The sequence below is a fragment of the Colletotrichum navitas genome (assembly GCF_030913465.1).
Source record: "Colletotrichum navitas strain CBS 125086 chromosome Unknown LY79scaffold_19, whole genome shotgun sequence".
NCBI lineage: Eukaryota > Fungi > Ascomycota > Sordariomycetes > Glomerellales > Glomerellaceae > Colletotrichum > Colletotrichum navitas.
Genome location: NW_026850565.1, coordinates 179,758 through 200,754, shown reverse-complemented (window position 1 = coordinate 200,754; position 20,997 = coordinate 179,758). Strand labels below are relative to the sequence as shown.

The window sequence follows — 20,997 nt, the reverse complement described above, 5'->3', positions numbered from 1 at the left end:
GAGATAGGAAAAAGACGTTGCCGCTGTCTCCCTGATATATGTCGCAGTCTGCACAGGAAACCGAATATCTGTCGGCATCGCGGCCCCAATAGGTCGGCCCTCCTTTAATCGGACAATTCGACAAACATCATGCATGGCCCAGTACTACCACCTGGTATACAAATGAGGCGTGCTGCACGTCTAAGACTTGTGCTTGGCCGGATAGACGGTTTTTGGGTAAACAAGACAAAGTAGGTGGTTATGAAGTAGCCTCGACACACTGCTCTTGACATGTTGGTGTTTCTACAACACTTAGCGTCGTGATTTCGAAGAAGAAAGAGCGGGGAATAGCATGATGACAGTGCTACATTGGACAGCACGGCAGATAAGCATTCCTCTGCGGGGGTGGCCTATTGTTGTGTATGTATGCGTTTGTGCTGGAACCTCGTATGTGCTCATACCTTGACGCCTTTCGTTCCCATCATTCCCGCAAACTGCGTCTGGAACATAGCGCTAGACTGCTCTACTCCTTTTTTATTTATTTTCTATTTATTTTCTTTTTTCCCCCTAGCTTTGCATCATGAACAAGCTGCGGATCAGAGGGGCGGGGGCACTCCACCAGGACGACGCCTACATCGTGGAGGTGTTCGACTCGACGCTCCCGTACCTCGAAGCGATTGGCAGCGGCGGCATGTGGGGATCCCGGCCCTTCAGCGAAAAGGAGGGGTTTCGCGAGCAAACGGCGGCGGACGTTCGGGCGTCGGAGAGGTATCGGGCGAGGGGCGAGGGGGAGGCGTTACGGATCTTCATCGCGGACGCCGAGGTCGAGCCGTCTTCGGCGGCAGCGGCGGCGGCGCCTCTCCCTCTCCCGAGCGGCAGCGACGACGAGCCGAGGCGGCACGCCGGTCTCCGGTACTGGACGGCCGACGACGGGGCGCTCTTGCTCTCGGTCGGGGCGGCGTTCGTCCGCGACGACTGGCTGCCCGGGCATGTCAAGTCGCAGTTTCACGTGGACGCCATCCGTGCCGAGCTGGAAGGGAAAGAGGGCTTCGTGTATCTCGACGTGTTGATCACGGATTTCAGAACGGGACATGAGCGCAAGGGGGCCGGGAAGGCGCTTGTGAAGCAAGCCAGGGATTACGGGCTCGAGAGGGGAGCGAAGACGCTCTACCTCGATGCGTGGGCGGGAAACGGCAGGAAATTGGTCAAGTGAGTACTTGGGGGGGGGGGGGAGGGCAGATTAGGAGACACGACGTCCGAGAGCTGACAGATGAGCAATAGGTTCTACAGAAATCTGGGGTTTAGCATCGTTGCCGACTTTGGGATGAAGCGGGCGAATGGCACCATATGGCCGGGCACTCTCATGCGAGTCGGGCTCGAGGGCTCGGAGCGGAACGACGAGGGACATTGAAGAAATATGACTAGGAACGAAGTGTCACGGCGCATTGTCATCAATGGCCTTTAAGCAAGCAGCTGAGCAACGTGCCGTAGTAGTGGTAGTGGTGTTGGTGGAGGTGGTTGGTTATTAGTTGGCAAGCGCCTCTTTTGGCATGTTCACAAGGCATGAACAGTGGAGACTTCTCCTGTCAGCCAGTCTGACATGATGTTAATTTCGTTTTGCGAACCAAATCCCACCTTTAAAGAGATGGTCTTTTTGTCAAGATGGACCGAGTCTTGGTGAGTGACGCCACCGGCCGGTAGAACGACGCCACAACAGCCAGCAACATAGGTGCGCGGAAGGGCGGAAGGGGGGGGATGGAGGGGGCGCCATCGGCCGTCGTTTCCCGGGCAACGGGGACGCTGTCGACCAACCACAGAGCTTCTCCCCACTTGGGCGCGCATGGTCTGTTTACCGACCCCGGCTCTTTGTCAACACACGCACACACACATACACACACCCTCTCTCTGCCCGTTCCTACTACCTTGCCTCGCACCGTATATCAAACATCAACACCCACCGCGCGCTTGTAGTTTCTCGGCAGAGACCCTTTTTTGTTGGCTTCTCGGATGAGTTGATTTTGCTACCCTCAACCTGTTTAATACGCCATCACCGAGAATCGACTACACATACAAACAAAACAAAACAAAAAACACAAAAACCATGAGCTCCAGACGGGAGCTGACGAGGCCGACCTCGTCGAACGTGCGTACCGGCGCCGCAGCTCGCGCGAGCGTGCGCCCGGGGACGCGCACCTCCAACTTGCGGTACCAGAATGCCCCCTCCAGGATGGCAGAGCGCGCCGCCTCGCCCGCCGAGTCCGTCGCCTCCGTCGCCACCACCGCGACGAAGCGCAAGGAGCGCGACTACGACTTCGACACCCCGGGACAGGAGACCAACATCAACGTCGTCGTCCGCTGCAGAGGCCGCAACGACCGCGAGGTCCGCGAGAACAGCGCCGTCGTCGTCCAGGCCGACGGCGCCAAGGGTACCAATGTCGAGCTGAAGCTCGGCGCCAACGCCCTGAGCAACAAGACGTACAACTTTGACCGCGTCTTCTCTGCCGCCGCCGACCAGACCATGGTCTTCGACGACGTCGTCAAGCCCATCTTGGACGAGGTTCGTTCTACCCTCCCGGTCGAGCTTTGTCTCTTTTTTTTTTTTTCTCGACACAGTCCCGCTGACACCATGTAGATGCTTGCTGGCTTCAACTGCACCATCTTCGCCTACGGCCAGACCGGCACGGGCAAGACCTATACCATGTCCGGCGATATGACGGAAACCCTGGGCCTCCTCTCCGACGGCGCCGGTATCATCCCCAGGGCTCTCCAGGCGCTCTTTAACAAACTCGAGGTCGACGACACCGAAAGCTGCGTCAAGTGCTCCTTTATCGAGCTTTACAACGAGGAGCTACGCGACCTCATCGCCGTCGAGGACGGCCCCAAGCTCAAGATCTTCGACGACACATCGAGGAGGCATGCCACCACCGTGGTGCAGGGAATGGAGGAGAGACACATCAGGAACGCCGGCGAGGGCATCAAGGTTCTTCAGGATGGAAGCTTGAAGCGCCAGGTGGCGGCAACAAAGTGCAACGACCTCAGTAGTCGAAGTCACACCGTCTTTACCGTCACCGCTTACGTCCGAAAGAAGGGCGAGGACGGTGGCGAGGACTACGTCAGCGCCGGCAAGCTCAACCTGGTTGATTTGGCCGGTAGCGAAAACATTCAGCGGTCCGGCGCGGAGAACAAGCGAGCCGCCGAGGCCGGCCTGATCAACAAGAGTCTTCTGACGCTCGGTCGCGTCATCAACGCCCTCGTCGACAAGAGCCAGCATATCCCCTACAGAGAGTCGAAGCTCACTCGACTGCTGCAAGACTCCCTCGGGGGTCAGACCAAAACATGCATCATCGCCACCATCTCGCCCGCCAAGAGCAACCTGGAGGAAACCATTTCGACGCTCGACTACGCCTTTAGAGCAAAGAATATCCGCAACAAGCCGCAACTGAACGCCTTGATCAACAAGAGGATGCTTCTTAGGGACTTTGCGACCGAGATCGAGAGGCTCAAGAGCGAGCTGATCACCACCCGGCAGCGCAACGGCGTTTACCTCTCCAACGAGTCGTACGAAGAAATGACGGCGCAGAGCGAGTCGCGACGCATCGTCATGGAAGAACAAGCCGCCAAGATGGAGACTCTCGAGAACAACCTCAAGAACAAGGTCCAGGAGCTGTTTGCCCTGACCTCCAGCTTTATGGGATTACGCAAGGACCACGAGGGCACCAAGGCAGAGCTCGACGAGACGCAGGGCGTCCTCGAGCAGACGGAGCTCGTTCTCAAGGCGACAAGAAGGAGCCTGGCAGAAGAGATGCACCTCCGCAAGGCCCACCAAGAAACCGAGGAGAAGCTGGCCGAGGTCGGCGGCGAGCTGATTGCCACCCTGCAGAAGACGGTGAACGATGTCGACGGTCTCCGGGCCAAGAACAAGCGCAAGTCGGAACTCCAGTCCATCAACCGGAGCGCCTGGGGCACCGCACAAGCCGAAGTGAGCGAAGTGACGAATCTGGTGGAGCAACGCGTGCAGAGCTTTCAAGACAAGCAACGGCAGGGCATCTCGGGCATTTCCGAGCGCATGAACTCGTTCGTCAGCGAGGAGCTGCGGAAGCTGTCCACTACGCAAAAGTTCCTCGACGAGCAGCTGGATTCGTTTGCCGCATCGCGCCGAGAGCTCCTGGAGCAGAAGGAGAAGTCCAAGGACGAGATGGACGACGTCCTCGAGGAGATCAAGGTCGTTCGCGACACGGTCAAGCAGCAGGTCGGCCAGAGCCTCCAGGCCATTGCCGGTGCCGCAGAGCGTATCGCTGCCGATGTCCTCAGCGAGCTCGACACTTTTCACGGCCAGGTAAGACATGCAGACTTTTTTTACCCTTTTAATATTTTTTTCAAATTTTTTTTATTATTAATTTTCTTTGCACATTGAGCTTCGCCGCTAACACAGACGCAGCTGCACGCCTCGTACAGCTCCCTGGGCAAGGAGTTCAAGGGCATCTTTGAGGGTCTCATGACGCACATCACCGAGCAGCGAAGTGAATCCGACAGGCTCAGGCAGCAACTCCAGAGCGCGACCGACACGATCGTCGAGCAAAACGAGAGCATTTCTTCGCAGATGCAGCAGGTCCTCAACGAGGAGAGGAAGCAGGCGGCCCAGGACCGACGGAATCTGTTGGCCCAGATCACCACTCTCATTCATGCTCAGGCGGAAACCCAAGAGACCAGGCTGGCCGAGAAGACGGCGCATCTCCAGAAGAGCGTCCTCGACTCGAACGACTCCCTGCAAGGCAACATGGCCCAGTACTCCGAGGACATGGAGATCTGGGACGAAAAGGAGGGGCAGTTCTTGGACGACATGGCCAAGTCGCGCGATGCTATGAAGAACAAGCTGAAGGATGACTGGAGCGTAAGCCAACAACGAGCCCTCGCTGCACCTCGGTATCATGCTGACCATTTCCAGACCGCCGAGGAGCACAGCACGGCCATCCAAGCAACGACCAAATCCGTACACGCCGAGACTGTCCGCGTCGTGGACGAGCAGTTGAAGGACCTCGATGTGCAGATGGAGGCATTGGACGACTTCGTCACTCGTGCGCGCTCCGAGAACGCCTCTCACCACGAGCGGCACGGCGAGTCCGTGCAGGGCCTGTCGTCGACGGTGGAGAAGTCTTTCGACAGCATCGCACGCCACTTCAAGTCGACGTTTGACCGCGTCAAGGACCTGGGCGAGGAGATGGAGACGGAGACGGAAGAGATGCAGCAGGGGCTGGACCCGTTGACCCAGCAGTTGTCGAAGCCGCTGGCCGCCCTACGTGAGGACATCGAGTCCACGACCATCCAGGAGTACCGTCCCACGGGAGAGACCCCTGTGAAGGTCCAGTACCAGTACCCGACCGACCTCCCCCGGACCGAGGCCCACGAGGCCCTCCTCGCCGAGCTCGGCGAGGGAGCCACGCCCACCAAGGCGGGGTCCGACCCGGCCGTCTTCTCGGACAATGAAAACGACATGCTGCCCCCTCGCTCACCGCCGGCGCGCGCGTCGACCCGTATGTCGGCCCTCAGCATGATTTCGGAGATGCCCCCTTTTAACATGAGCCTTCGCGAAGTGAACCCCAACACCGCCGGCAGCGTCGGCTACGACCCGTCGGCCAGCATCATGTCCATCAACGAGCACACGGCCCCGCTGCTCTTCAACAAACGCGCATCGGCGAGGCACGTCGTGGCCAAGGGCCGCAAGCAAAGCAGCCTGCTCCCCATCGAGGGGCGGGAGAACGTGCCCCCGGCGTCGTTCTCGTCGAGCCTGGGACCTCGCAGGAAGAGCCCCCGGCTGAACTAGATAGCTGGGGTGTGTGTGTGTGCATGTGTGTGTGTGTGGAGGATGGATAGGGATGGTGATTCTACATTTCGAAAGAAAAAAGCGATATCGGTGTCTTTTGGGGAGTTTTGACAAACTGCATTCTTTTGGTTGGGGAACTGTACAAATGGCAGGGGGCGGGTTTTCGGGCTTGGTTTGGTTTGGCAGTTTTCATTCAGTGGTCCTTTTTTCGTTTTGGGGGGGGGGGGTGTAGGCTTATTGGTATTCTCGATACCCTTTGACTTGTTCTTCTTTTTGTTTTGTTACCCCTCCTGAGGATGACTCCAATTCAGACCGGTCTTCCATCATATACCTCGTTCGTCACTTGTGATTCGGCTGTTTGAGGGATCGTCCCGTTCACGTCTGGGTTGACGCCTACGGCGTCGTATGTGAAGACGGTCAGATGATATTACGTCGAGAGAAGCGGTGGGTTTGTATGTACGAATTCTAAAGGTGGCTCGGGGCGGAAGAGGGTGGGAGGCATTCTCGGCGAAGAGGAGCCCGGTATGCGTCAAGGGGAGGGGAACGCGCCATTGGGAGGGGAACATGCCCATTTCTCTCTGAATATATATATATATATGTGTGTGTGTGTGTGTGTCTGTGTGTGTGTGTGTGTGTGCTCATCAAGAACCCCCATTCTGAAAACCGGCCATCCCATGAACTGAAGAACAGTGGCCCTCCATCTTGAAGCAGGCACTTGCCCACCTAGGACCGATAGCGATGCTGTCAATAGTATGGCTTTCAAAGGCTACCAGGTTCGCCACTCCACTTCAGATCATCAAGATTTCAACTTCTGCCGTCAGGGCTGCGGCGTTCCATCTTTCGCGGATGAGTGGCGTCTTACAGCATGTCGAGGGTGGTGATTGTGACGAGGGCTCTGTAGAAGATGCTCCGTTGGGGAAATTCTTCGTGTTTTTTTCTCTTACGTAGGCACGAACTCACGAACAACTAGCAAGATGAGACTGAAAGAGACGTGGTTGCAATTAAGGGGTGACAACGTCTGTCGCAAACTCAAATTTGGACCGTGTCACGGCGATTCGCGTCCCATCATCTCAAGCGTTCTCTGTTCCTGCTCAAACTCCCGCAACTCATCCTCCGAGGCGGGCACAACCCCCTTTATTTCAGCGCCAACGAAAGGCGAGGTCACGATGTTGCAATCGCCAGGATGGTCTTCTCGCGTCTTGATGACCGCAAATCCGCTGCTGTTCGACCTCCGTTCGAGATATCCATTGCCCACTGGCGTCCCTTGTGGTGTATGTGACTCGAACAGGGGCCTCGCCATCTCTGTCTTCCACCGAAGGCCATTCATGGGCGAGACACCAATCGAAGCACTGACGAGCGGAGCAGGACTTGCTGCAGGCCCTGCTCTCGCAGTGCTCATTGTGACTATGGGTTGAGTTTTCATCAATGACTGTAAAATATATAACTATATATATACAAAAAAAAGAAAAAGAAAGAAAAAAACGTGATGCTCTTCGAACGTACCATTTGTAATCCTCGCCAAACGCTTCAATGTCGTCTAGCGCCTGTTTCAAGTCCTCTCGCTCTTCCTCCATCTGCTCGATCATTTGATCTTCGACCTCACCCATGGTGGTGTTGGCGAAGCGGTAGGATGTTGATGCCGATGGAGGTTTGTGAGTATCTCCTTCCATCAGATCTGTCGGAAGGGCAGCTGGTGGTAAACTATGTATTATACCATACTCTATGACGTAGTAACCCCTCGGACCAGATGAGCTATCTACGACACAAAGGTTAAGCAAACCTGCAAACAAACTTCAAGTACTGTGTGTGTCACTCCGGACTGTGTACGATCTATCTTCCATTCCAAGTCTCACTATATAGGGTCTTTCTAGATGTGTTGCTCAAAAGGACCAGGTTACATGATACTCCTGATTGTATGTCCTCGGGAATTATCTTCGTGATTCGCACTCTCTTATAGTGACTCTCTTACAGTAATCATCCTTCTGTCGAGAAAGCTGCATGAGCCCTCTACGCCCGCAAGATTACGATTCACCATAAGAAGGGCAAGCCTGACGAATAACAACCCGAAGGTTTTCTGCGCAGTGTGTGCCAGGAGCAGAAGTTTGTACAGCCGGTTAAGAAGTGCACTGTGCTATAATATAGAGTAATTATCCGTTGTTGATAGGGATCTAGCTCCTCTGCAATACCTATTAAGTGTAAGCCGGAACTGGCCTAATCCATGGTTTTCAGTGCGATCCGTCAGCCATTTGCCGCTCCGTCTTGTCAGGTACTTCAACGTCGCTCCTGGTACTGATGGCTCGTGCACTAGGATCTCGAGAGGTATAAAGAGGACACTGAATTTGTACGTAGCTGTGTATGTGTGTATGTGTGTATGTAGTTTCCCCAAGAACCCGCATTATCAAAACGGCACACCGCACCTAAGAAGGCTTGCAGCATCCGCCGTCGGGGGCGCTGATGACGACGGCCTCGGCCGCCGAGACGGTGAAGGCGACGCGCCCGCCGTCGACCAGCGCGTGCTCGCCGACCGTCACGTTGCCGAGGAGGACGGGCCTGCCCCCGTCGAGCTCGTGGTTGTAGCTCCACCCGTCCCAGGTGATGCCGGTGATGGCGTCGCTGCCGTTGGCGCGGAGGCGGCGCAGGCCGGCGAGCCCGTCGCCCCACGACGGCGGCACCGCGAAGCTGTGGGTGAAGGTCGCGCGGCCCTCCTTCGTCGCGTCCGGGTCCGGCGTCGTGCCCGTGCCGTTGACGGTCGAGTTGTAGGCGTGCAGGTCGACGAGGAGGATGCGGGCGAGCGCCGTGCCGTGGTAGGCCGCGTAGGCGGCGGAGTGCCCGTCGTCGCCGAGCGGGATGTGCGCGACGGAGACGGGGGAGGAGGAGGAGGAGGACGACGACGACGACGACGACGAGCAGGAGGGCGGGGCGAGGAAGGCGGCGACGGCGATGTTGCCGTAGTACGGCGCCTTCGTGCCGAGGGCGGTCGTGTTTGTGTGCACGGGCTGCCAGCTCTGGTACTGTGAGGACGTTTTTAGCCTCTCTCGAAACAAATGCAGAGAAGGGGGCTTACCCTGTAGTCCGTCCCCATGTGCATGTGGCTGCGCTTGATGCCCTGCGAGGCGGCGTAGAGGTTGAAGTCGACGCCCCAGAGGGCGGCGCCGAAGGAGTTGGACAGCCCCGGCTTGCCCTGGTTGTAGAGCGAGTTGTGCTCGCCCAGGATATGCGGGGGCACGGCGTCGTCGCCGAAGCGGGCCGTCATGTTGGCGTACTCGCGCACGTGGGCGCGGACGGACTCGACGGTCCGGGTGTGGTTCATCAGCGTGCCCTGGAGGGTGACGCCGGGGCTCTCGGCGCCGCTGATGTAGTTGTGGGTGGAGAAGAGGGCGACGTTGCCGTCGGCGTTGAGGCCGGCGGCCCACTGGGCGGGGGCGCGGAGGCGGTTGGCGGTGCCGCCGTTGGACGGGGCCTTGAAGGCCGGCGGCGCCGGGAAGTCGGGGCACGCGGCGGCGAGGACGCGGGCGATCTCGCGGGTGCCGTTGAGCCACTGCGCGACGTAGGCGGCCTCGTCCCACGACGGGGGCCGCACGGGGCCCTGCGCCGAGGTCGAGTAGAGGTCGGGCTCGTTGCCGTACTCCCAGACGTCGAGGTTGTCCCTGCCGATGGCCCTGCACGCCAGCGGCACGGTGGCCTTGAGCGTCTGCCACCCCTCGGAGCGGTTGGCGCCCAGGCCGAGGTTGAAGCCGTGGGTGAACTTTGTGTCGGCGAAGGTGCTGTAGGACTCGAAGAAGGACGGGCCGATGTAGACGGTGGTCGGGTAGTCCCGTGACCGGGCGAAGTCGTACGTGCCATTGACTGCGTACGGGAGCGACTCGTTGTACAGGGCGTAGTCCTGCGTGTTGCCCCCGACGCGGATGTAGGGGCGGACGCCTTGCAGGGCGCCGAGGTTCGCCAGCAGGTTGTCTGAGAACGTGTTCGGGGCCGAGGCGTTTCCTAACACACACGGGGATAGTCAGAGCCGATTTCGAGACGCAGGTTTTACTCGGGTCTAGGATAAAAAGATCGAGGGGCCTTTACCGGCGAAGTCCGGGAAGAAGGCGAACTCGAGCGAGTAGCTCACAAAGGCATCGAACACGGCGCTGGCCTCCTCGGGGCCGGGGACGATGATCGGGGGCATGTCGCGCGTCACCGCGAGGGCGTCGACGATCTGCGGGAGAAACCCGGCCCACGCAAGCAGGCCGTAAGAGGGCGGGAAGGCGGCGAAGAGGCAACGGATCTCATGGCAGAGGACGGAGCCGAGCGACCGGAAGGCGATCGAGGCTGGCATGATGGGCGGCGGGTGTTGTTGTTGTTGCCAGTGCGGAGCGGGCTTTGGTTTTTCGAGGTGACAGTGAAAGCTCTTCCCCGCATCAGACGACGGTGGCCGACGGCGGGGGATTTAAACAGTCGCGCTGCAGTAGGGGAAGGGAAAAGATGCCGAGGCGGAAGTCAGTATAAGTAAGACGGGTGGTATATGACCATGACCATGACGGCATGCAGGTCGGTTGAGCTGGTCAGAAACGGGCGAGATCACCGCGGAAAGCGGCAAGACGGGTCTTGGGAGCAAGAACTTGGCCTGCAGGTGTGTAGGATGCGGGGGAACAGCAAATACTTCTTCTTCTTCTTCTCGTTCTTGTTCTTGTTATTCTTCTCCCCCATCGCTATGGCAAAAAAAAAAAGTGGCGAGAGTAGCAGCACCAGGGCCGAATGAGGTTGGCGATGAGCCACGAGGATCAAGCAAGAGTCATGTGCGGAGGTTCCCAGATGCAAAAGGCTGTTTGTGGATGAGACGAACACCAGGAAGCTCTAGCGGCACGACAAGATGGGAGGGAGGGACATTTGGCGTCATTCTACGTCCAATATCGAGGTGGGAGATGTGCACTGGCTGGTCTAATACGATTTCCGGTTCATTGCAATGAGTGCGAAGCATCTTGATCAAGCAGTTTGTGCTACTAAGTAGGTGAGCGAGTGCTGAGCGAGTGCTGAGTGAGTGAGTGAGTGAGCGAGTGAGTGAGTGAGTGAATGAGTTGCTGGTGTGGCAAGTGAGTAAGTGTCATAGCTCTAGTGGGGTCTATACAGTCTGTTGCGTTGGCAGCGTCCAAAACCTACTTTTTAGTCCATGCGTTAGCAACACCATCACAACAACCACCCTAGTTAGGGTCACACAGGGGGGTTACCTTGCCAAGTGGCCACATACCTTTAAATTGTTTTACGTCGCGTAGATACTGTAGTATAAATAGCTTTAATTAATAAGCTTATTGCTATTACTGTTTAATAATAGCGCTAAAGAAGAAGGGGGATACTACCCCTAGTAGTATAAAGGTATTACTAGCGCTACTAGCTAATAGCACTTAAGCCTATAAGGCTACTTATAAAGGATTATTATTATATATAGTTATTAAGTACCTTATAGTAGTAGTAATAAGGTTAATAATAGTTATTAAAATACTATAAAAGCTAGTAGTTACTATAGTAGTAGTAAAAAAATTAATAATAACCCTTAAGACACTAAAAAAGTTAATAAAAGTAACTATTAATAAAAAAAAGGTTAGTAATAATAATAATAATAATAATAATAATAGTAATAGTAGTAAGCTTACTAATAATAATAAAGAGCCTATATAATAGGTGCTTTTTACTTTTAACCCCTTTAAAACACTATTATAAACTCTATTATTATTATAGTAGTAATAAAGGGTAGCTATAGTAGTAGCTACCCTTCTACTACTACTACTACTAACTAAGGTAATAATCTATTTTACCTTTAACCTTTAGTTTAATAGTGTTACTATACTATAAGTTTAGCCTTTTTAAATAGTATAGTAGTTAATAAGTTAAGTATTAGTAAGTATAATAATTAGGTTAAAGTAAAAGAAGTAAATCTTAAAAAAAATAAAAGAGTACCTTTAAAGGTAACTTAGTAGGTAATACCTACTATTAAAGTTATAAATAACTATTAAGTTTAGTAAAAAAAAAAAACTATAAAGGTAAAAAATAATATCTACTATAGTAATAACTTTAGTAAAGTAAGTAGTAAGTAGCTAGCCTTACTATAGGCTAAACTTAGCTTCTAACTAAGTAACCTAGGCTACTAGACTTAAGATATCTTCTTTAGTATAAAGCTTATATACTTTACTAGTTTATCTATATTAGTATTTAGTATACTATAATTAGTTATAAAGTTAATAAGTAAGTAACCTAACTATAGTAAGTACTCTAACTATAGTAGGTACTTTAACTATAGTAAGTATTCTAACTATAGTAAGTAACCTAACTATAGTAAGTAACCTAACTATAGTAAGTAACCTAACTATAGTAGCTAGCTATTATATATAAAATTATTAAAAAAACAGTAATAAGTTTAATAAGAGATAAAATTAACTAAGAGAAGAATATAAAGAAGGACCTATAGTAAGACCTAATAAAGTATTATTAGTATATAAATTAAGTAAGTTACTATAATAGTAATAAGGTAGGTAATAATACTAACTAGTATTTAGTTATTAATAAAGTCTACTATAAGTTACTTACTAGTAACCTTAAAGGTTAATAAGATATAATACTTTACTATAAGGTAACTTTAAAAAGCCTACTACTAGGCCTAGTAGTTATAGTTACTTAGTAGTAATTAAAAAACAAGATGCCTATATAAGGTAAAATTATAAGTAATTTACCTTCTGTAGTAGTAGTTAAAGGAAGTAAAAATCCTACTAGTAGACCTATACTACCTACTATAAATAACTCTACTAGTAACACAGTAGTTAATTTATCTTTTAGTAGTAAAGAAGTTAACTTATACACCTAGTAGTAGTATTAACTACTTTTTTACTAGTAGCTATCTTTAATTTAACTTTATTATTACTTACTTATTACTTTATTAATTACTTTATTACTAGTACTATAAACTCCTTATATAGTAAAAGAGGTTAAAGTACTATTATTATTACCCTTATAACCTAGAGAGTAGTTACCTATAGTATAGTTACTAGAGTTAAAAGATTTTACTAGCTAGTTTCTTAAAGTTAAAGGGTAATAATAAGGCTATAAAGGTAATACTAATGTAGCCCTTTAGTAATTATAAAGCTTATTATTAAGTCTAGTAGTTATTTAGTATATACTAAAAGAGTAGTATAAAGAGAAGAGTATACCTATGTCCTTTATTAACACTATATAAAGGTTAATTAAGACTTTCTTACTTACCTAATAGTATTATAAGTATAGTAAATATAACTTTACTAGCTTTAACTAAAGGTATAAATTACTATATATTACTAATAAAGTTAATAAAGTTAATAATATTAATAAGCTTTTTTTTATAAATACTATAACTAATAAGGTAATAGGTAACCTTAAGAAAAAGAGATTTAGTTAGTTAAATTAAATCTAGTAGTTATAACTATACTAACCTCTGTATAGTAAATACTCTCTTTATATCTTTACCTCTATAATTAGACTATTTATTATTACCTATTATCTATATAAGTTAACGCTTTTTTAACTTTATAATATATAATAAGCTTAATAGTAATAACTTTAGTCTTAATAAGTTATATAGTAATAAAGCTAGTAACCTAATATAAGTAGTTAATAATAGGTTATTAATAGATTTATATAAAAGTAATAAAAGGTAATATAATAAGGCTAGTAGTAAAAGTAAATAAGTAGTTACTATAGTTAGATTTCTTTATTATCTATTAATAGTTGTTTTTTTCTTTTATTACTGCTTTAATAATAGTACTTTTTTTACTAGTTATAGTAGTAACTTTAACTTTACTACTATTATTAAATTCTTCTTTATTAATTAATATATTATTAAATAACCCTTATATACTATTAAAGTTAATAAATAAGTAATAAAAATACCCTTCTATTTACTTTATCCTTTAACTAACCTCTGCTATATAGTTATAAAGTAACTCTTTAAATTCTTGTAAATCCCCTTTATCTTTATTCTATACTAAGTACTACTTATAAAAAAGCTTTTTAAGGTTACTAAATACCTCCTTAATAAGGTTAAAGTTAAGTAAGTATAGTAGTAAATATAATAATTATACACTAGCTAAATTATATACCTCTTAAATATCTTGTTAGTAATAGAAGCTAGTATTATTTATAATAATAACTAACTTTACTATAAAAAAGGTACTATACTTAAGTAAAACCCTCTCTTTTATTTACACTATAAACCTATTACTATTTATTAAGCCTAAGTATATTAATATATTAAATATACTATCTATAGTAAAAGTAAAAAGTATTTAGTATTACTGCCTATATTTAAGCTTATCCTTTTAATAAGGTACTAGACCTTTTAGTGCTTAGCTTGTCCTTTATATGCCTATATATTTATTAACACTTAACTTATTAATAAATACTAATTACTTTAGGTAGTACCTATAAATAGTATATATCTAGCTACACTATAATACCTTATTCCTCTAGGTAGTAATAATATAAATAGACTTTAAAGTCTAACTAGCCTTATAAAGTTACTAACTAATCTTTAACTTATATACCTTTATATTAAATTACTTATAAAGGAAATCTTATATTTCTTTAAGGGTAAAGTTATTATAGTAAGTAAAGAGCTCTAATAACTTATATAGTTACTATACTTTTAACTTTATATAGCTTTACTAACTAGGAAAATAAACTACTATATAGCTAGTTATTTTATAATAATAACACTATTACTAGACTATATAGGTACTATAACCTATCTATATAGTAATTTTTTTATTAGTTTTTTTAAAGGACTTTAGTATTTACACTATTTTCTTTTACTTATCCTTATTTAACCTTAGTACTATTTTATTTATTTAAGGGTATATTTATTTAATAGTAATAGTAAAGGATAATAAAGGGGAGGTTATTATAGACTTTATAGACTTTATAGACTTTACTCCTTTAAATAAACATATAGTTAGTGTCTAAGACTACTCCTGTAGCTTTAGTAACTTAGTTACCTAGTAGGCTAGCTATTATATATAAAGAAAAGGTTATTACTAACAAGTGGCTTTTATATAGGTCTAAATGCCCTTATTATTGTTGTTATTATATGTCTTTAAATTATAACTATTAAATATTACTAAAATATAGATTTTGTATTTTGCTGCCTAAAAAACCTAAATTTGCATAGGTGTTGCATTTGTGTGGCGCAAGCGCACAGACTAAAAAATGGGTTTTGGACGCTGCCAACGCAACAGACTGTACCAGGGGAACAGCTCGACACCAGAACGTACCTATCATCTGTTAGTCGCCCCGCCCCGGCACTGCGCGTTATCTTAACACACACTGATATCACCAACCGGGCCGGTCACGGTCAGCTAAGTGGGGGGACGTCATCGAACGTCACCCGGATGCGCGCAGCTCTGCAGCCAAATATCGTGATACTCGACTGTTGCTTTTGCCTGAGCGATACCACCATATCTGCTGCCATTGGAGAGCCTCGACAACGTGAATTGCCCCAGAGAGAGACGTCCCATACTCTCAATTGCCTCTCCTCTGCTAACTAGCTCGTCGCCAACAAGGAAGCGTTGAAGCTTCACGCTTTAGCACCGGAACACTAAGAGGTCCTCAACTTCATCCAAAACAGACGCCCCGGCTCCCGGCATTTCCACAGCTCTAGCAGTAAACGAGCCGAGAGCTTCCTCTTCTACTTTACTTCTGCTTCTTCTTCTTCTTCTTCTTTCCAGCCCTCCTTCCACCCTACTTCAGCTCCCCATCATGCCCATCGTACTACAAAAAGCAGTCGCCCCGGCGGCACGGTTCGTACCAAGGACCTTGTTTCGATCTGTCCGGACACCGGTCATCCCAATTGCCCTCAGAGCCGCCTCCACCATGGTTCCCAAGGTAAACACACAGGCCCCTGCCGCGATCCAATTCGCAAGCCGCATGGTTCGCTCACACACACCTCCTCCTCTTAGCTCAAAGACCCGTCACTGCTGAAGCAGGACGTCTGCTATGTCGACGGCGAATGGGTCAAGGCCAAGTCCGGCAAGACGTTTGATGTGAACGGTAAGCCCAGCCTGCATGTCTCATCAGCAACCTCCCCCCTCCCCGGGTAAAACTGACTGCCGACAAACAGACCCGGCCACCGGCGAGAAGATCGCGTCGTGCCCCGAGTTCGCCAAGGCCGACACTGACGCGGCCATCGCCGCCGCCGCCGCCGCGTTCGAGACCTTCCGCACCAAGACGGGCCGCGAGCGCTCCAAGCTGCTGCGCCGGTGGTACGACCTCATGATGGAGAACGCCGAAGACCTGACGACCCTCATCACCTGGGAGAACGGCAAGCCCGTCGCCGACGCCAAGGGCGAGGTCACCTACGCGGCCAACTTCTTCGAGTGGTTCAGCGAGGAGGCGCCCCGCATCTACGGCGACACCATCCCCTCCTCCGTGCCCGGGAACCGCGTGTGGACCGTCAAGGAGCCCGTCGGCGTCTGCGGCCTCATCACGCCGTAAGCCGCCTATCCCCCGCACCCCCTTTCAGCCAGACCTAGCCATTTGTGAACGAAAACTGGCGAATGGGGAATATTTTGGATAGAACACCGAATGACTTACTGAACGGCGTCCAGATGGAACTTCCCCGCCGCCATGATCACCCGCAAGATCGGCCCCGCCCTCGCCGCCGGCTGCACCGTCGTCTGCAAGGCGCCCGGCGAGACCCCCTTCACCTCCCTCGCCATCGCCGAGCTGGGCCACCGCGCCGGCGTGCCCAGGGGCGTCGTCAACGTCGTCACCGCCCTCGGCAACACCCCCGAGGTCGGCGCCGCCCTCACCGCCAGCCCGACCGTCAAGAAGATCTCCTTCACGGGCTCCACCGGCGTCGGCAAGCTCCTCATGGGCCAGTGCGCCGGCACCCTCAAGAAGCTGTCCATGGAGCTGGGCGGCAACGCCCCCTTCATCGTCTTCGACGACGCCGACGTCGACGCCGCCGTCGCCGGCGCCGTCGCCTCCAAGTTCCGCTCCTCGGGCCAGACGTGCGTCTGCGCCAACCGCATCTACGTCCAGAGCGGCGTCTACGACGAGTTCGCCGACAAGTTCGCCGCAAAGGTCCGCGAGTTCGCCGTCGGCAACGGCTTCGCCGAGGGCACCACCCACGGGCCCCTCATCCACGACCGCGCCGTCGACAAGGCCGAGGCCCACGTCCGCGACGCCGAGCGCAAGGGCGCCAGCGTCGTCGTCGGCGGCGGCAGGATGGACGCCCTCGGCCGCAACTTCTACGAGCCCACCGTCGTCACCGGCATGACCGCCGACATGGCCATGGCGAGCGAGGAGACCTTCGGCCCCGTCGCCGGCCTCTTCCGCTTCGACACCGAGGCCGAGGTCGTCGCGCTGGCCAACGCCACCAACGTCGGCCTCGCCGGCTACTTCTTCTCCCGCGACATCCAGCGCGTGCACCGCGTAGCCGAGCACCTCGAGGTCGGCATGGTCGGCGTCAACACCGGCCTCATCTCCGACCCCGCCGCGCCCTTCGGCGGCGTCAAGGAGTCCGGCTTCGGCCGCGAGGGTTCCCTGTACGGTGTATCCGAGTACCAGGTCACCAAGATGATTACGTACGGCGGCATGGGCCAGCCTCTTCAAGACTAGGGTGTTGGGGAAATGTAAAAAAAGAAAATAAGAAATACAAAAGAAGACTAGTTAGTGGGGCGACCTTGGGATTGGAGTTGAAATTTATGCGTCCATGATACCTTGCTCAGTGGCTTGTCAGTTGCCGTCGCCTCTCCTTGTCCTGTATGTCTGTGCGTGTGTGTGTGTTTGTATGTGAGAAAGAGAGAGAGAGAGAGAACGTTAGATCTTTCACTTGGAAGTAAACTTGGTTCTCGAAAACCTTGATATCATCATGAGGGGTATCTTTCTTTTTCTTTATTTGCAACACATCTATACACGGGTCTGTCTATTTTTACAAGCTCGATACGACATCCTCGCAGCGACCGCAGAGAACGTCCTCCTTCGGCGCGACATACCGCCAGCAACGAGGGCATTTGTGCCCCTTGGGCGGCAGCACCGAGACGGTCCCCTTTGCGCCGTCGACTTCGAACGCCTCGTCGTAGCGCCACGCGGCCCCGGGGGCCACTTCCACGTTAGTCTCCACGGACGACACGACGAACATGGCCTGCAGCTCCTCCTCGCCGTACTTGTCCAGGACGTCGGCCACCGCCTGGTCCTCGGTGGTCACGACGACCGACGACTGCAGCGACGAGCCGAGGACCTTGGCCAGCCGGCCCTTTTCGAGAGCCGCCTTCACGGCGCCGGAGACGGACATGAGCACCGGGAGGTCCTTGCGGAGGGACTCCTCTCCGACGGCCGAGGGGGGCCGGTCGTGGATCGGGGCGTCGTGCGGGGTGTACAGGGGGTGAAGGAGAGCTCGGTCGGCCTTCATGAACTCGGGACGGTGGTCCCACGCCTCCTCGACCAGGAGCGGGGTCATGGGCGACAGCATCCGGAGGAAGCCCAGGAAGATGGGCTCCAGGACGCCGCCGCCGTCGCCGCAGTAGAGGCGGTCTTTCATGGCCTCCAGGTAAAAGGCCGACAGGTCGTTGGCCACCCAGCGGTTCAAGGCGTTGAAGGCCCTGTAGAACTCGTGCGCGGCAAACGCCTTGTGGACCTCCTCCGTGACGTCCTTCAGCTGCACGAGAGCGATGTGGTCGAGGGCAGTCGTGGGGGCGGTGCGCGCCGACTCGTGCATCGAGCCGGTCAGCATCTTGATGATGGTGCGGTACTTGACCAAAATCGTGTGGACAGACTTGAGGACCGCCTGGCCGACGGCTACGTCTTTGGTGTACTCGGAGCTGGCCACCCAGAGACGCAGCGCGTCTGGACCCAGAGCCTCGTGCGTCGGGCCGGCGCCGGCGACCTTGGCCTTGCCTCTGACCTTGATCGGAGGCAGCAAAGTGCCGTCCATGATCTGGGCAGGCGTGATGGTGTTGCCAATCGACTTTGACATCTTCTTGCCAGCTTGGTCCAGGGTGAATCCGTGGGTGATGAGCGTTTTGAAGGGGGACTTGGGCTGCACCCGAGTTGCCCCGTCGCTCTCGGCTCTTTGGGCGGCGACATACGACAACAGACTAGACTGGAACCAGCCGCGATGTTGGTCAGACCCTTCGAGATAGACATCGGCCTGGCCGTTGCTTTCGGTCCAGCTGCTCCCGCTGTCAAACCAGACGTCCATGGTATCGGTGCCGCGGCGGAACTGCCCCTTGAGAGACGGGGCGACCCAGGCAGGCTCGTCGGGGGCATCGGAGAACCAGGCATCGATGCCGCGCTGCTGGATGACGGAGATGATGTGGTTTACAGATTCCTCCGTCACAACGGCATCTCCGTCGGCGTTGTAAAGGGCAGGAATGGGCACGCCCCAGGCACGCTGGCGCGAAATGCACCACTCGCTGCGGCCGACGACGAAGCTCTCGAGGCGGTTGCGCCCCGAGGCCGGCACGAACTTGACGTCCTTCAGTGCGTCGACGGCGTCGTCCTTGATGCTGTCAACGTCGGCAAACCATTGAGCGGTGGACCGCATAACAACGGGCTGCTTCGTCCGCCAGTCGTAGGGGTACTTGTGCTTGTACTTTGCGGCGCTCAAGACGTCGTCTTGGATCAGGGCGAGAACAGCCTTGCTGCCGCCCTTGAGAATAGAAGAGGCCTCGGTCAACTTTTCGGGGGCATCAGGGAAGGCTTCACGGGTGAAATTCCCCTCGTCGTCTATGGGAGCGAAGGCGTCAATGCCGAGTTGCGCACATGCCTCGTAGTCCTCAAAACCATGGCCCGGGGCGATATGTACGAGACCGGTTCCCGAGTCGGCGGAGACAAAGTCTGCATGGATAACGGGCTGCGGCGCGGACTGCACACCCTGCAGTCTGTTGTGGTACTTGAATCCCTTTAGCTCGGAGCCTTTGATGGACGACACGACGACCTGGGGCTCCTCCTCGGGGAAGAGAGCCTTTACGGCCTCCAGTCGGCTGACGGCGGTCAGATACGAGGCTCCGTTGGCAGATATGACGGCATAATCAAGGTCCTCGTGAATAGCAATGGCTTTGTTGGCGGGAAGCGTCCAAGGCGTGGTGGTCCAGATAATGGCGTACAGCTGGCCGGAGACGCCGCTCAACGACGGGCCGCCAATGATTGGATACCTCACATAGGCTGCCGTTGAGACGTGGTTCTCGTTGTACTCCAGCTCGGCTTCGGCCAACGCGGTCCTCGACGATGGCGACCAGTATACGGGCTTGCTCTTGCGGTAGATGAGACCTCGACGGACCATCTGCTGGAACAAGCGCAACTGTCTGATCTCAAAGTCGGGGTCCATGGTCGTCCATCGTGCATCCCAGTCACCCATGACGCCGTATGATCGAAAACCGTCCATCTGCTCCAGCACCGTGGCAGAGGCGAGCTGTCTAGCAGCCTTGCGGATCTCGGTCGCGGTCATGTCCTTGCCACCGGAGGTGCCAACGGCCTTCATCTCGATGGGGAGCCCATGGCAATCCCAGCCAGGTCTGTATCGTACCCGGTAACCTGCGAGGGCGATGTCAGTCCACGGACGAAGGCCAAGATAGCTGATGGCGGCCAACCTTGTTGGACCTTGACCCGGTTGATCATGTCCTTCAGGATCTTGTTCAAGGCATGACCAACATGAAGGCCTCCATTGGCGTACGGAGGGCCGTCATGCAGAGCAAAGGCGGGCCTCGACTCGTTGGATAGCTGCCATTGGTAAAAGTCGTCGGCGGATCGACGCAGGTAGTCGGCACGGAACTGCGAGAGCGGGCGCGGTCTGAGGGCGGGCCGAGTCACGGGTCAGCTGAGGGCGGTGACGGAGGTAGGAGGGCCGGACGGGGGTCAGAGCTTACGGAAAGGTGGATTTGGGTAACCTCAGTGTCGACGCCCATGACTTGGACATGATCGCTTTGTAAGCATCACTGGAAGGTTTGATGTAAGCCGCAATGCGCACTTGGGAGTTTGGGGGATGCTGAGCTCTCTCTCTCTCTCTCTCTCTCTCTCTGTCGATGAGAAACGACACGATGCAGCGGGTGGATAACGCGATTCCGATAAAATTTAAGTGGGTCAAGGTTTGATCTGCCAATTGGGTTGCTGTGTGCCTGAGGTCGTAGGCTGCTGCTGCTGCTGCTGCTTCGTGCAGCGGTCCCGCATAAGCAACCGCACGGGGAACCCAAGTACAC

The 20,997-nt window shown here is 52.2% G+C and overlaps 5 protein-coding genes across 5 annotated transcripts; 3 read left to right on the top strand and 2 right to left on the bottom strand.

Moving 5' to 3' along the window:
* Positions 1-559: 559 nt before the first annotated feature.
* On the top strand, positions 560-1,390 carry LY79DRAFT_512259 (acetyltransferase; the record flags this gene model as incomplete). The annotated part of the gene is made up of 2 exons (XM_060554352.1): positions 560-1,188; positions 1,261-1,390. The coding sequence occupies 2 exons, from the start codon at positions 560-562 to the stop codon at positions 1,388-1,390; spliced, it is 759 nt and encodes a 252-aa protein (XP_060415722.1).
* A 393-nt stretch (positions 1,391-1,783) lies between these two features.
* Positions 1,784-6,096, top strand: LY79DRAFT_629211 (kinesin motor domain-containing protein). Its single transcript, XM_060562148.1, has 4 exons — positions 1,784-2,536; positions 2,612-4,315; positions 4,418-4,870; positions 4,925-6,096. The coding sequence occupies exons 1-4, from the start codon at positions 2,081-2,083 to the stop codon at positions 5,798-5,800; spliced, it is 3,489 nt and encodes a 1,162-aa protein (XP_060415721.1). The 5' UTR covers positions 1,784-2,080; the 3' UTR covers positions 5,801-6,096.
* A 2,121-nt stretch (positions 6,097-8,217) lies between these two features.
* Positions 8,218-10,118, bottom strand: LY79DRAFT_668531 (beta-glucuronidase; the record flags this gene model as incomplete). Its single annotated transcript, XM_060563541.1, has 3 exons — positions 8,218-8,811; positions 8,865-9,784; positions 9,869-10,118. 3 exons carry the CDS (start codon positions 10,116-10,118, stop codon positions 8,218-8,220), a joined length of 1,764 nt encoding a protein of 587 aa, XP_060415720.1.
* Positions 10,119-15,068: 4,950 nt separating this feature from the next.
* LY79DRAFT_549054 (succinate-semialdehyde dehydrogenase) lies at positions 15,069-17,677 on the top strand. Its single transcript, XM_060557442.1, has 4 exons — positions 15,069-15,682; positions 15,757-15,847; positions 15,918-16,287; positions 16,405-17,677. Exons 1-4 carry the CDS (start codon positions 15,557-15,559, stop codon positions 17,417-17,419), a joined length of 1,602 nt encoding a protein of 533 aa, XP_060415719.1. The 5' UTR covers positions 15,069-15,556; the 3' UTR covers positions 17,420-17,677.
* Positions 17,545-20,859, bottom strand: LY79DRAFT_549053 (isoleucyl-tRNA synthetase). Its single transcript, XM_060557441.1, has 3 exons — positions 20,668-20,859; positions 20,392-20,591; positions 17,545-20,335 (listed from the first exon to the last, which is right to left on the bottom strand). The coding sequence occupies exons 1-3, from the start codon at positions 20,715-20,717 to the stop codon at positions 17,733-17,735; spliced, it is 2,853 nt and encodes a 950-aa protein (XP_060415718.1). The 5' UTR covers positions 20,718-20,859; the 3' UTR covers positions 17,545-17,732.
* Positions 20,860-20,997: the final 138 nt, after the last annotated feature.

Coding starts and splice junctions, on each gene's coding strand:
- LY79DRAFT_549054 (XM_060557442.1), top strand. CDS start 15,557: ATGCCCATCGTACTACAAAAAGCAGTCGCCCCGGCGGCACGGTTCGTA. Junction 15,683..15,756: donor CCTCCACCATGGTTCCCAAG/GTAAACACACAG, acceptor TCCTCCTCTTAG/CTCAAAGACCCGTCACTGCT. Junction 16,288..16,404: donor GTCTGCGGCCTCATCACGCC/GTAAGCCGCCTA, acceptor AACGGCGTCCAG/ATGGAACTTCCCCGCCGCCA.
- LY79DRAFT_629211 (XM_060562148.1), top strand. CDS start 2,081: ATGAGCTCCAGACGGGAGCTGACGAGGCCGACCTCGTCGAACGTGCGT. Junction 2,537..2,611: donor TCAAGCCCATCTTGGACGAG/GTTCGTTCTACC, acceptor GACACCATGTAG/ATGCTTGCTGGCTTCAACTG. Junction 4,316..4,417: donor TCGACACTTTTCACGGCCAG/GTAAGACATGCA, acceptor ACACAGACGCAG/CTGCACGCCTCGTACAGCTC.
- LY79DRAFT_549053 (XM_060557441.1), bottom strand. CDS start 20,717: ATGTCCAAGTCATGGGCGTCGACACTGAGGTTACCCAAATCCACCTTT. Junction 20,592..20,667: donor TTACCCAAATCCACCTTTCC/GTAAGCTCTGAC, acceptor GCCCGCCCTCAG/ACCGCGCCCGCTCTCGCAGT. Junction 20,336..20,391: donor CCGGGTCAAGGTCCAACAAG/GTTGGCCGCCAT, acceptor TCGCCCTCGCAG/GTTACCGGGTACGATACAGA.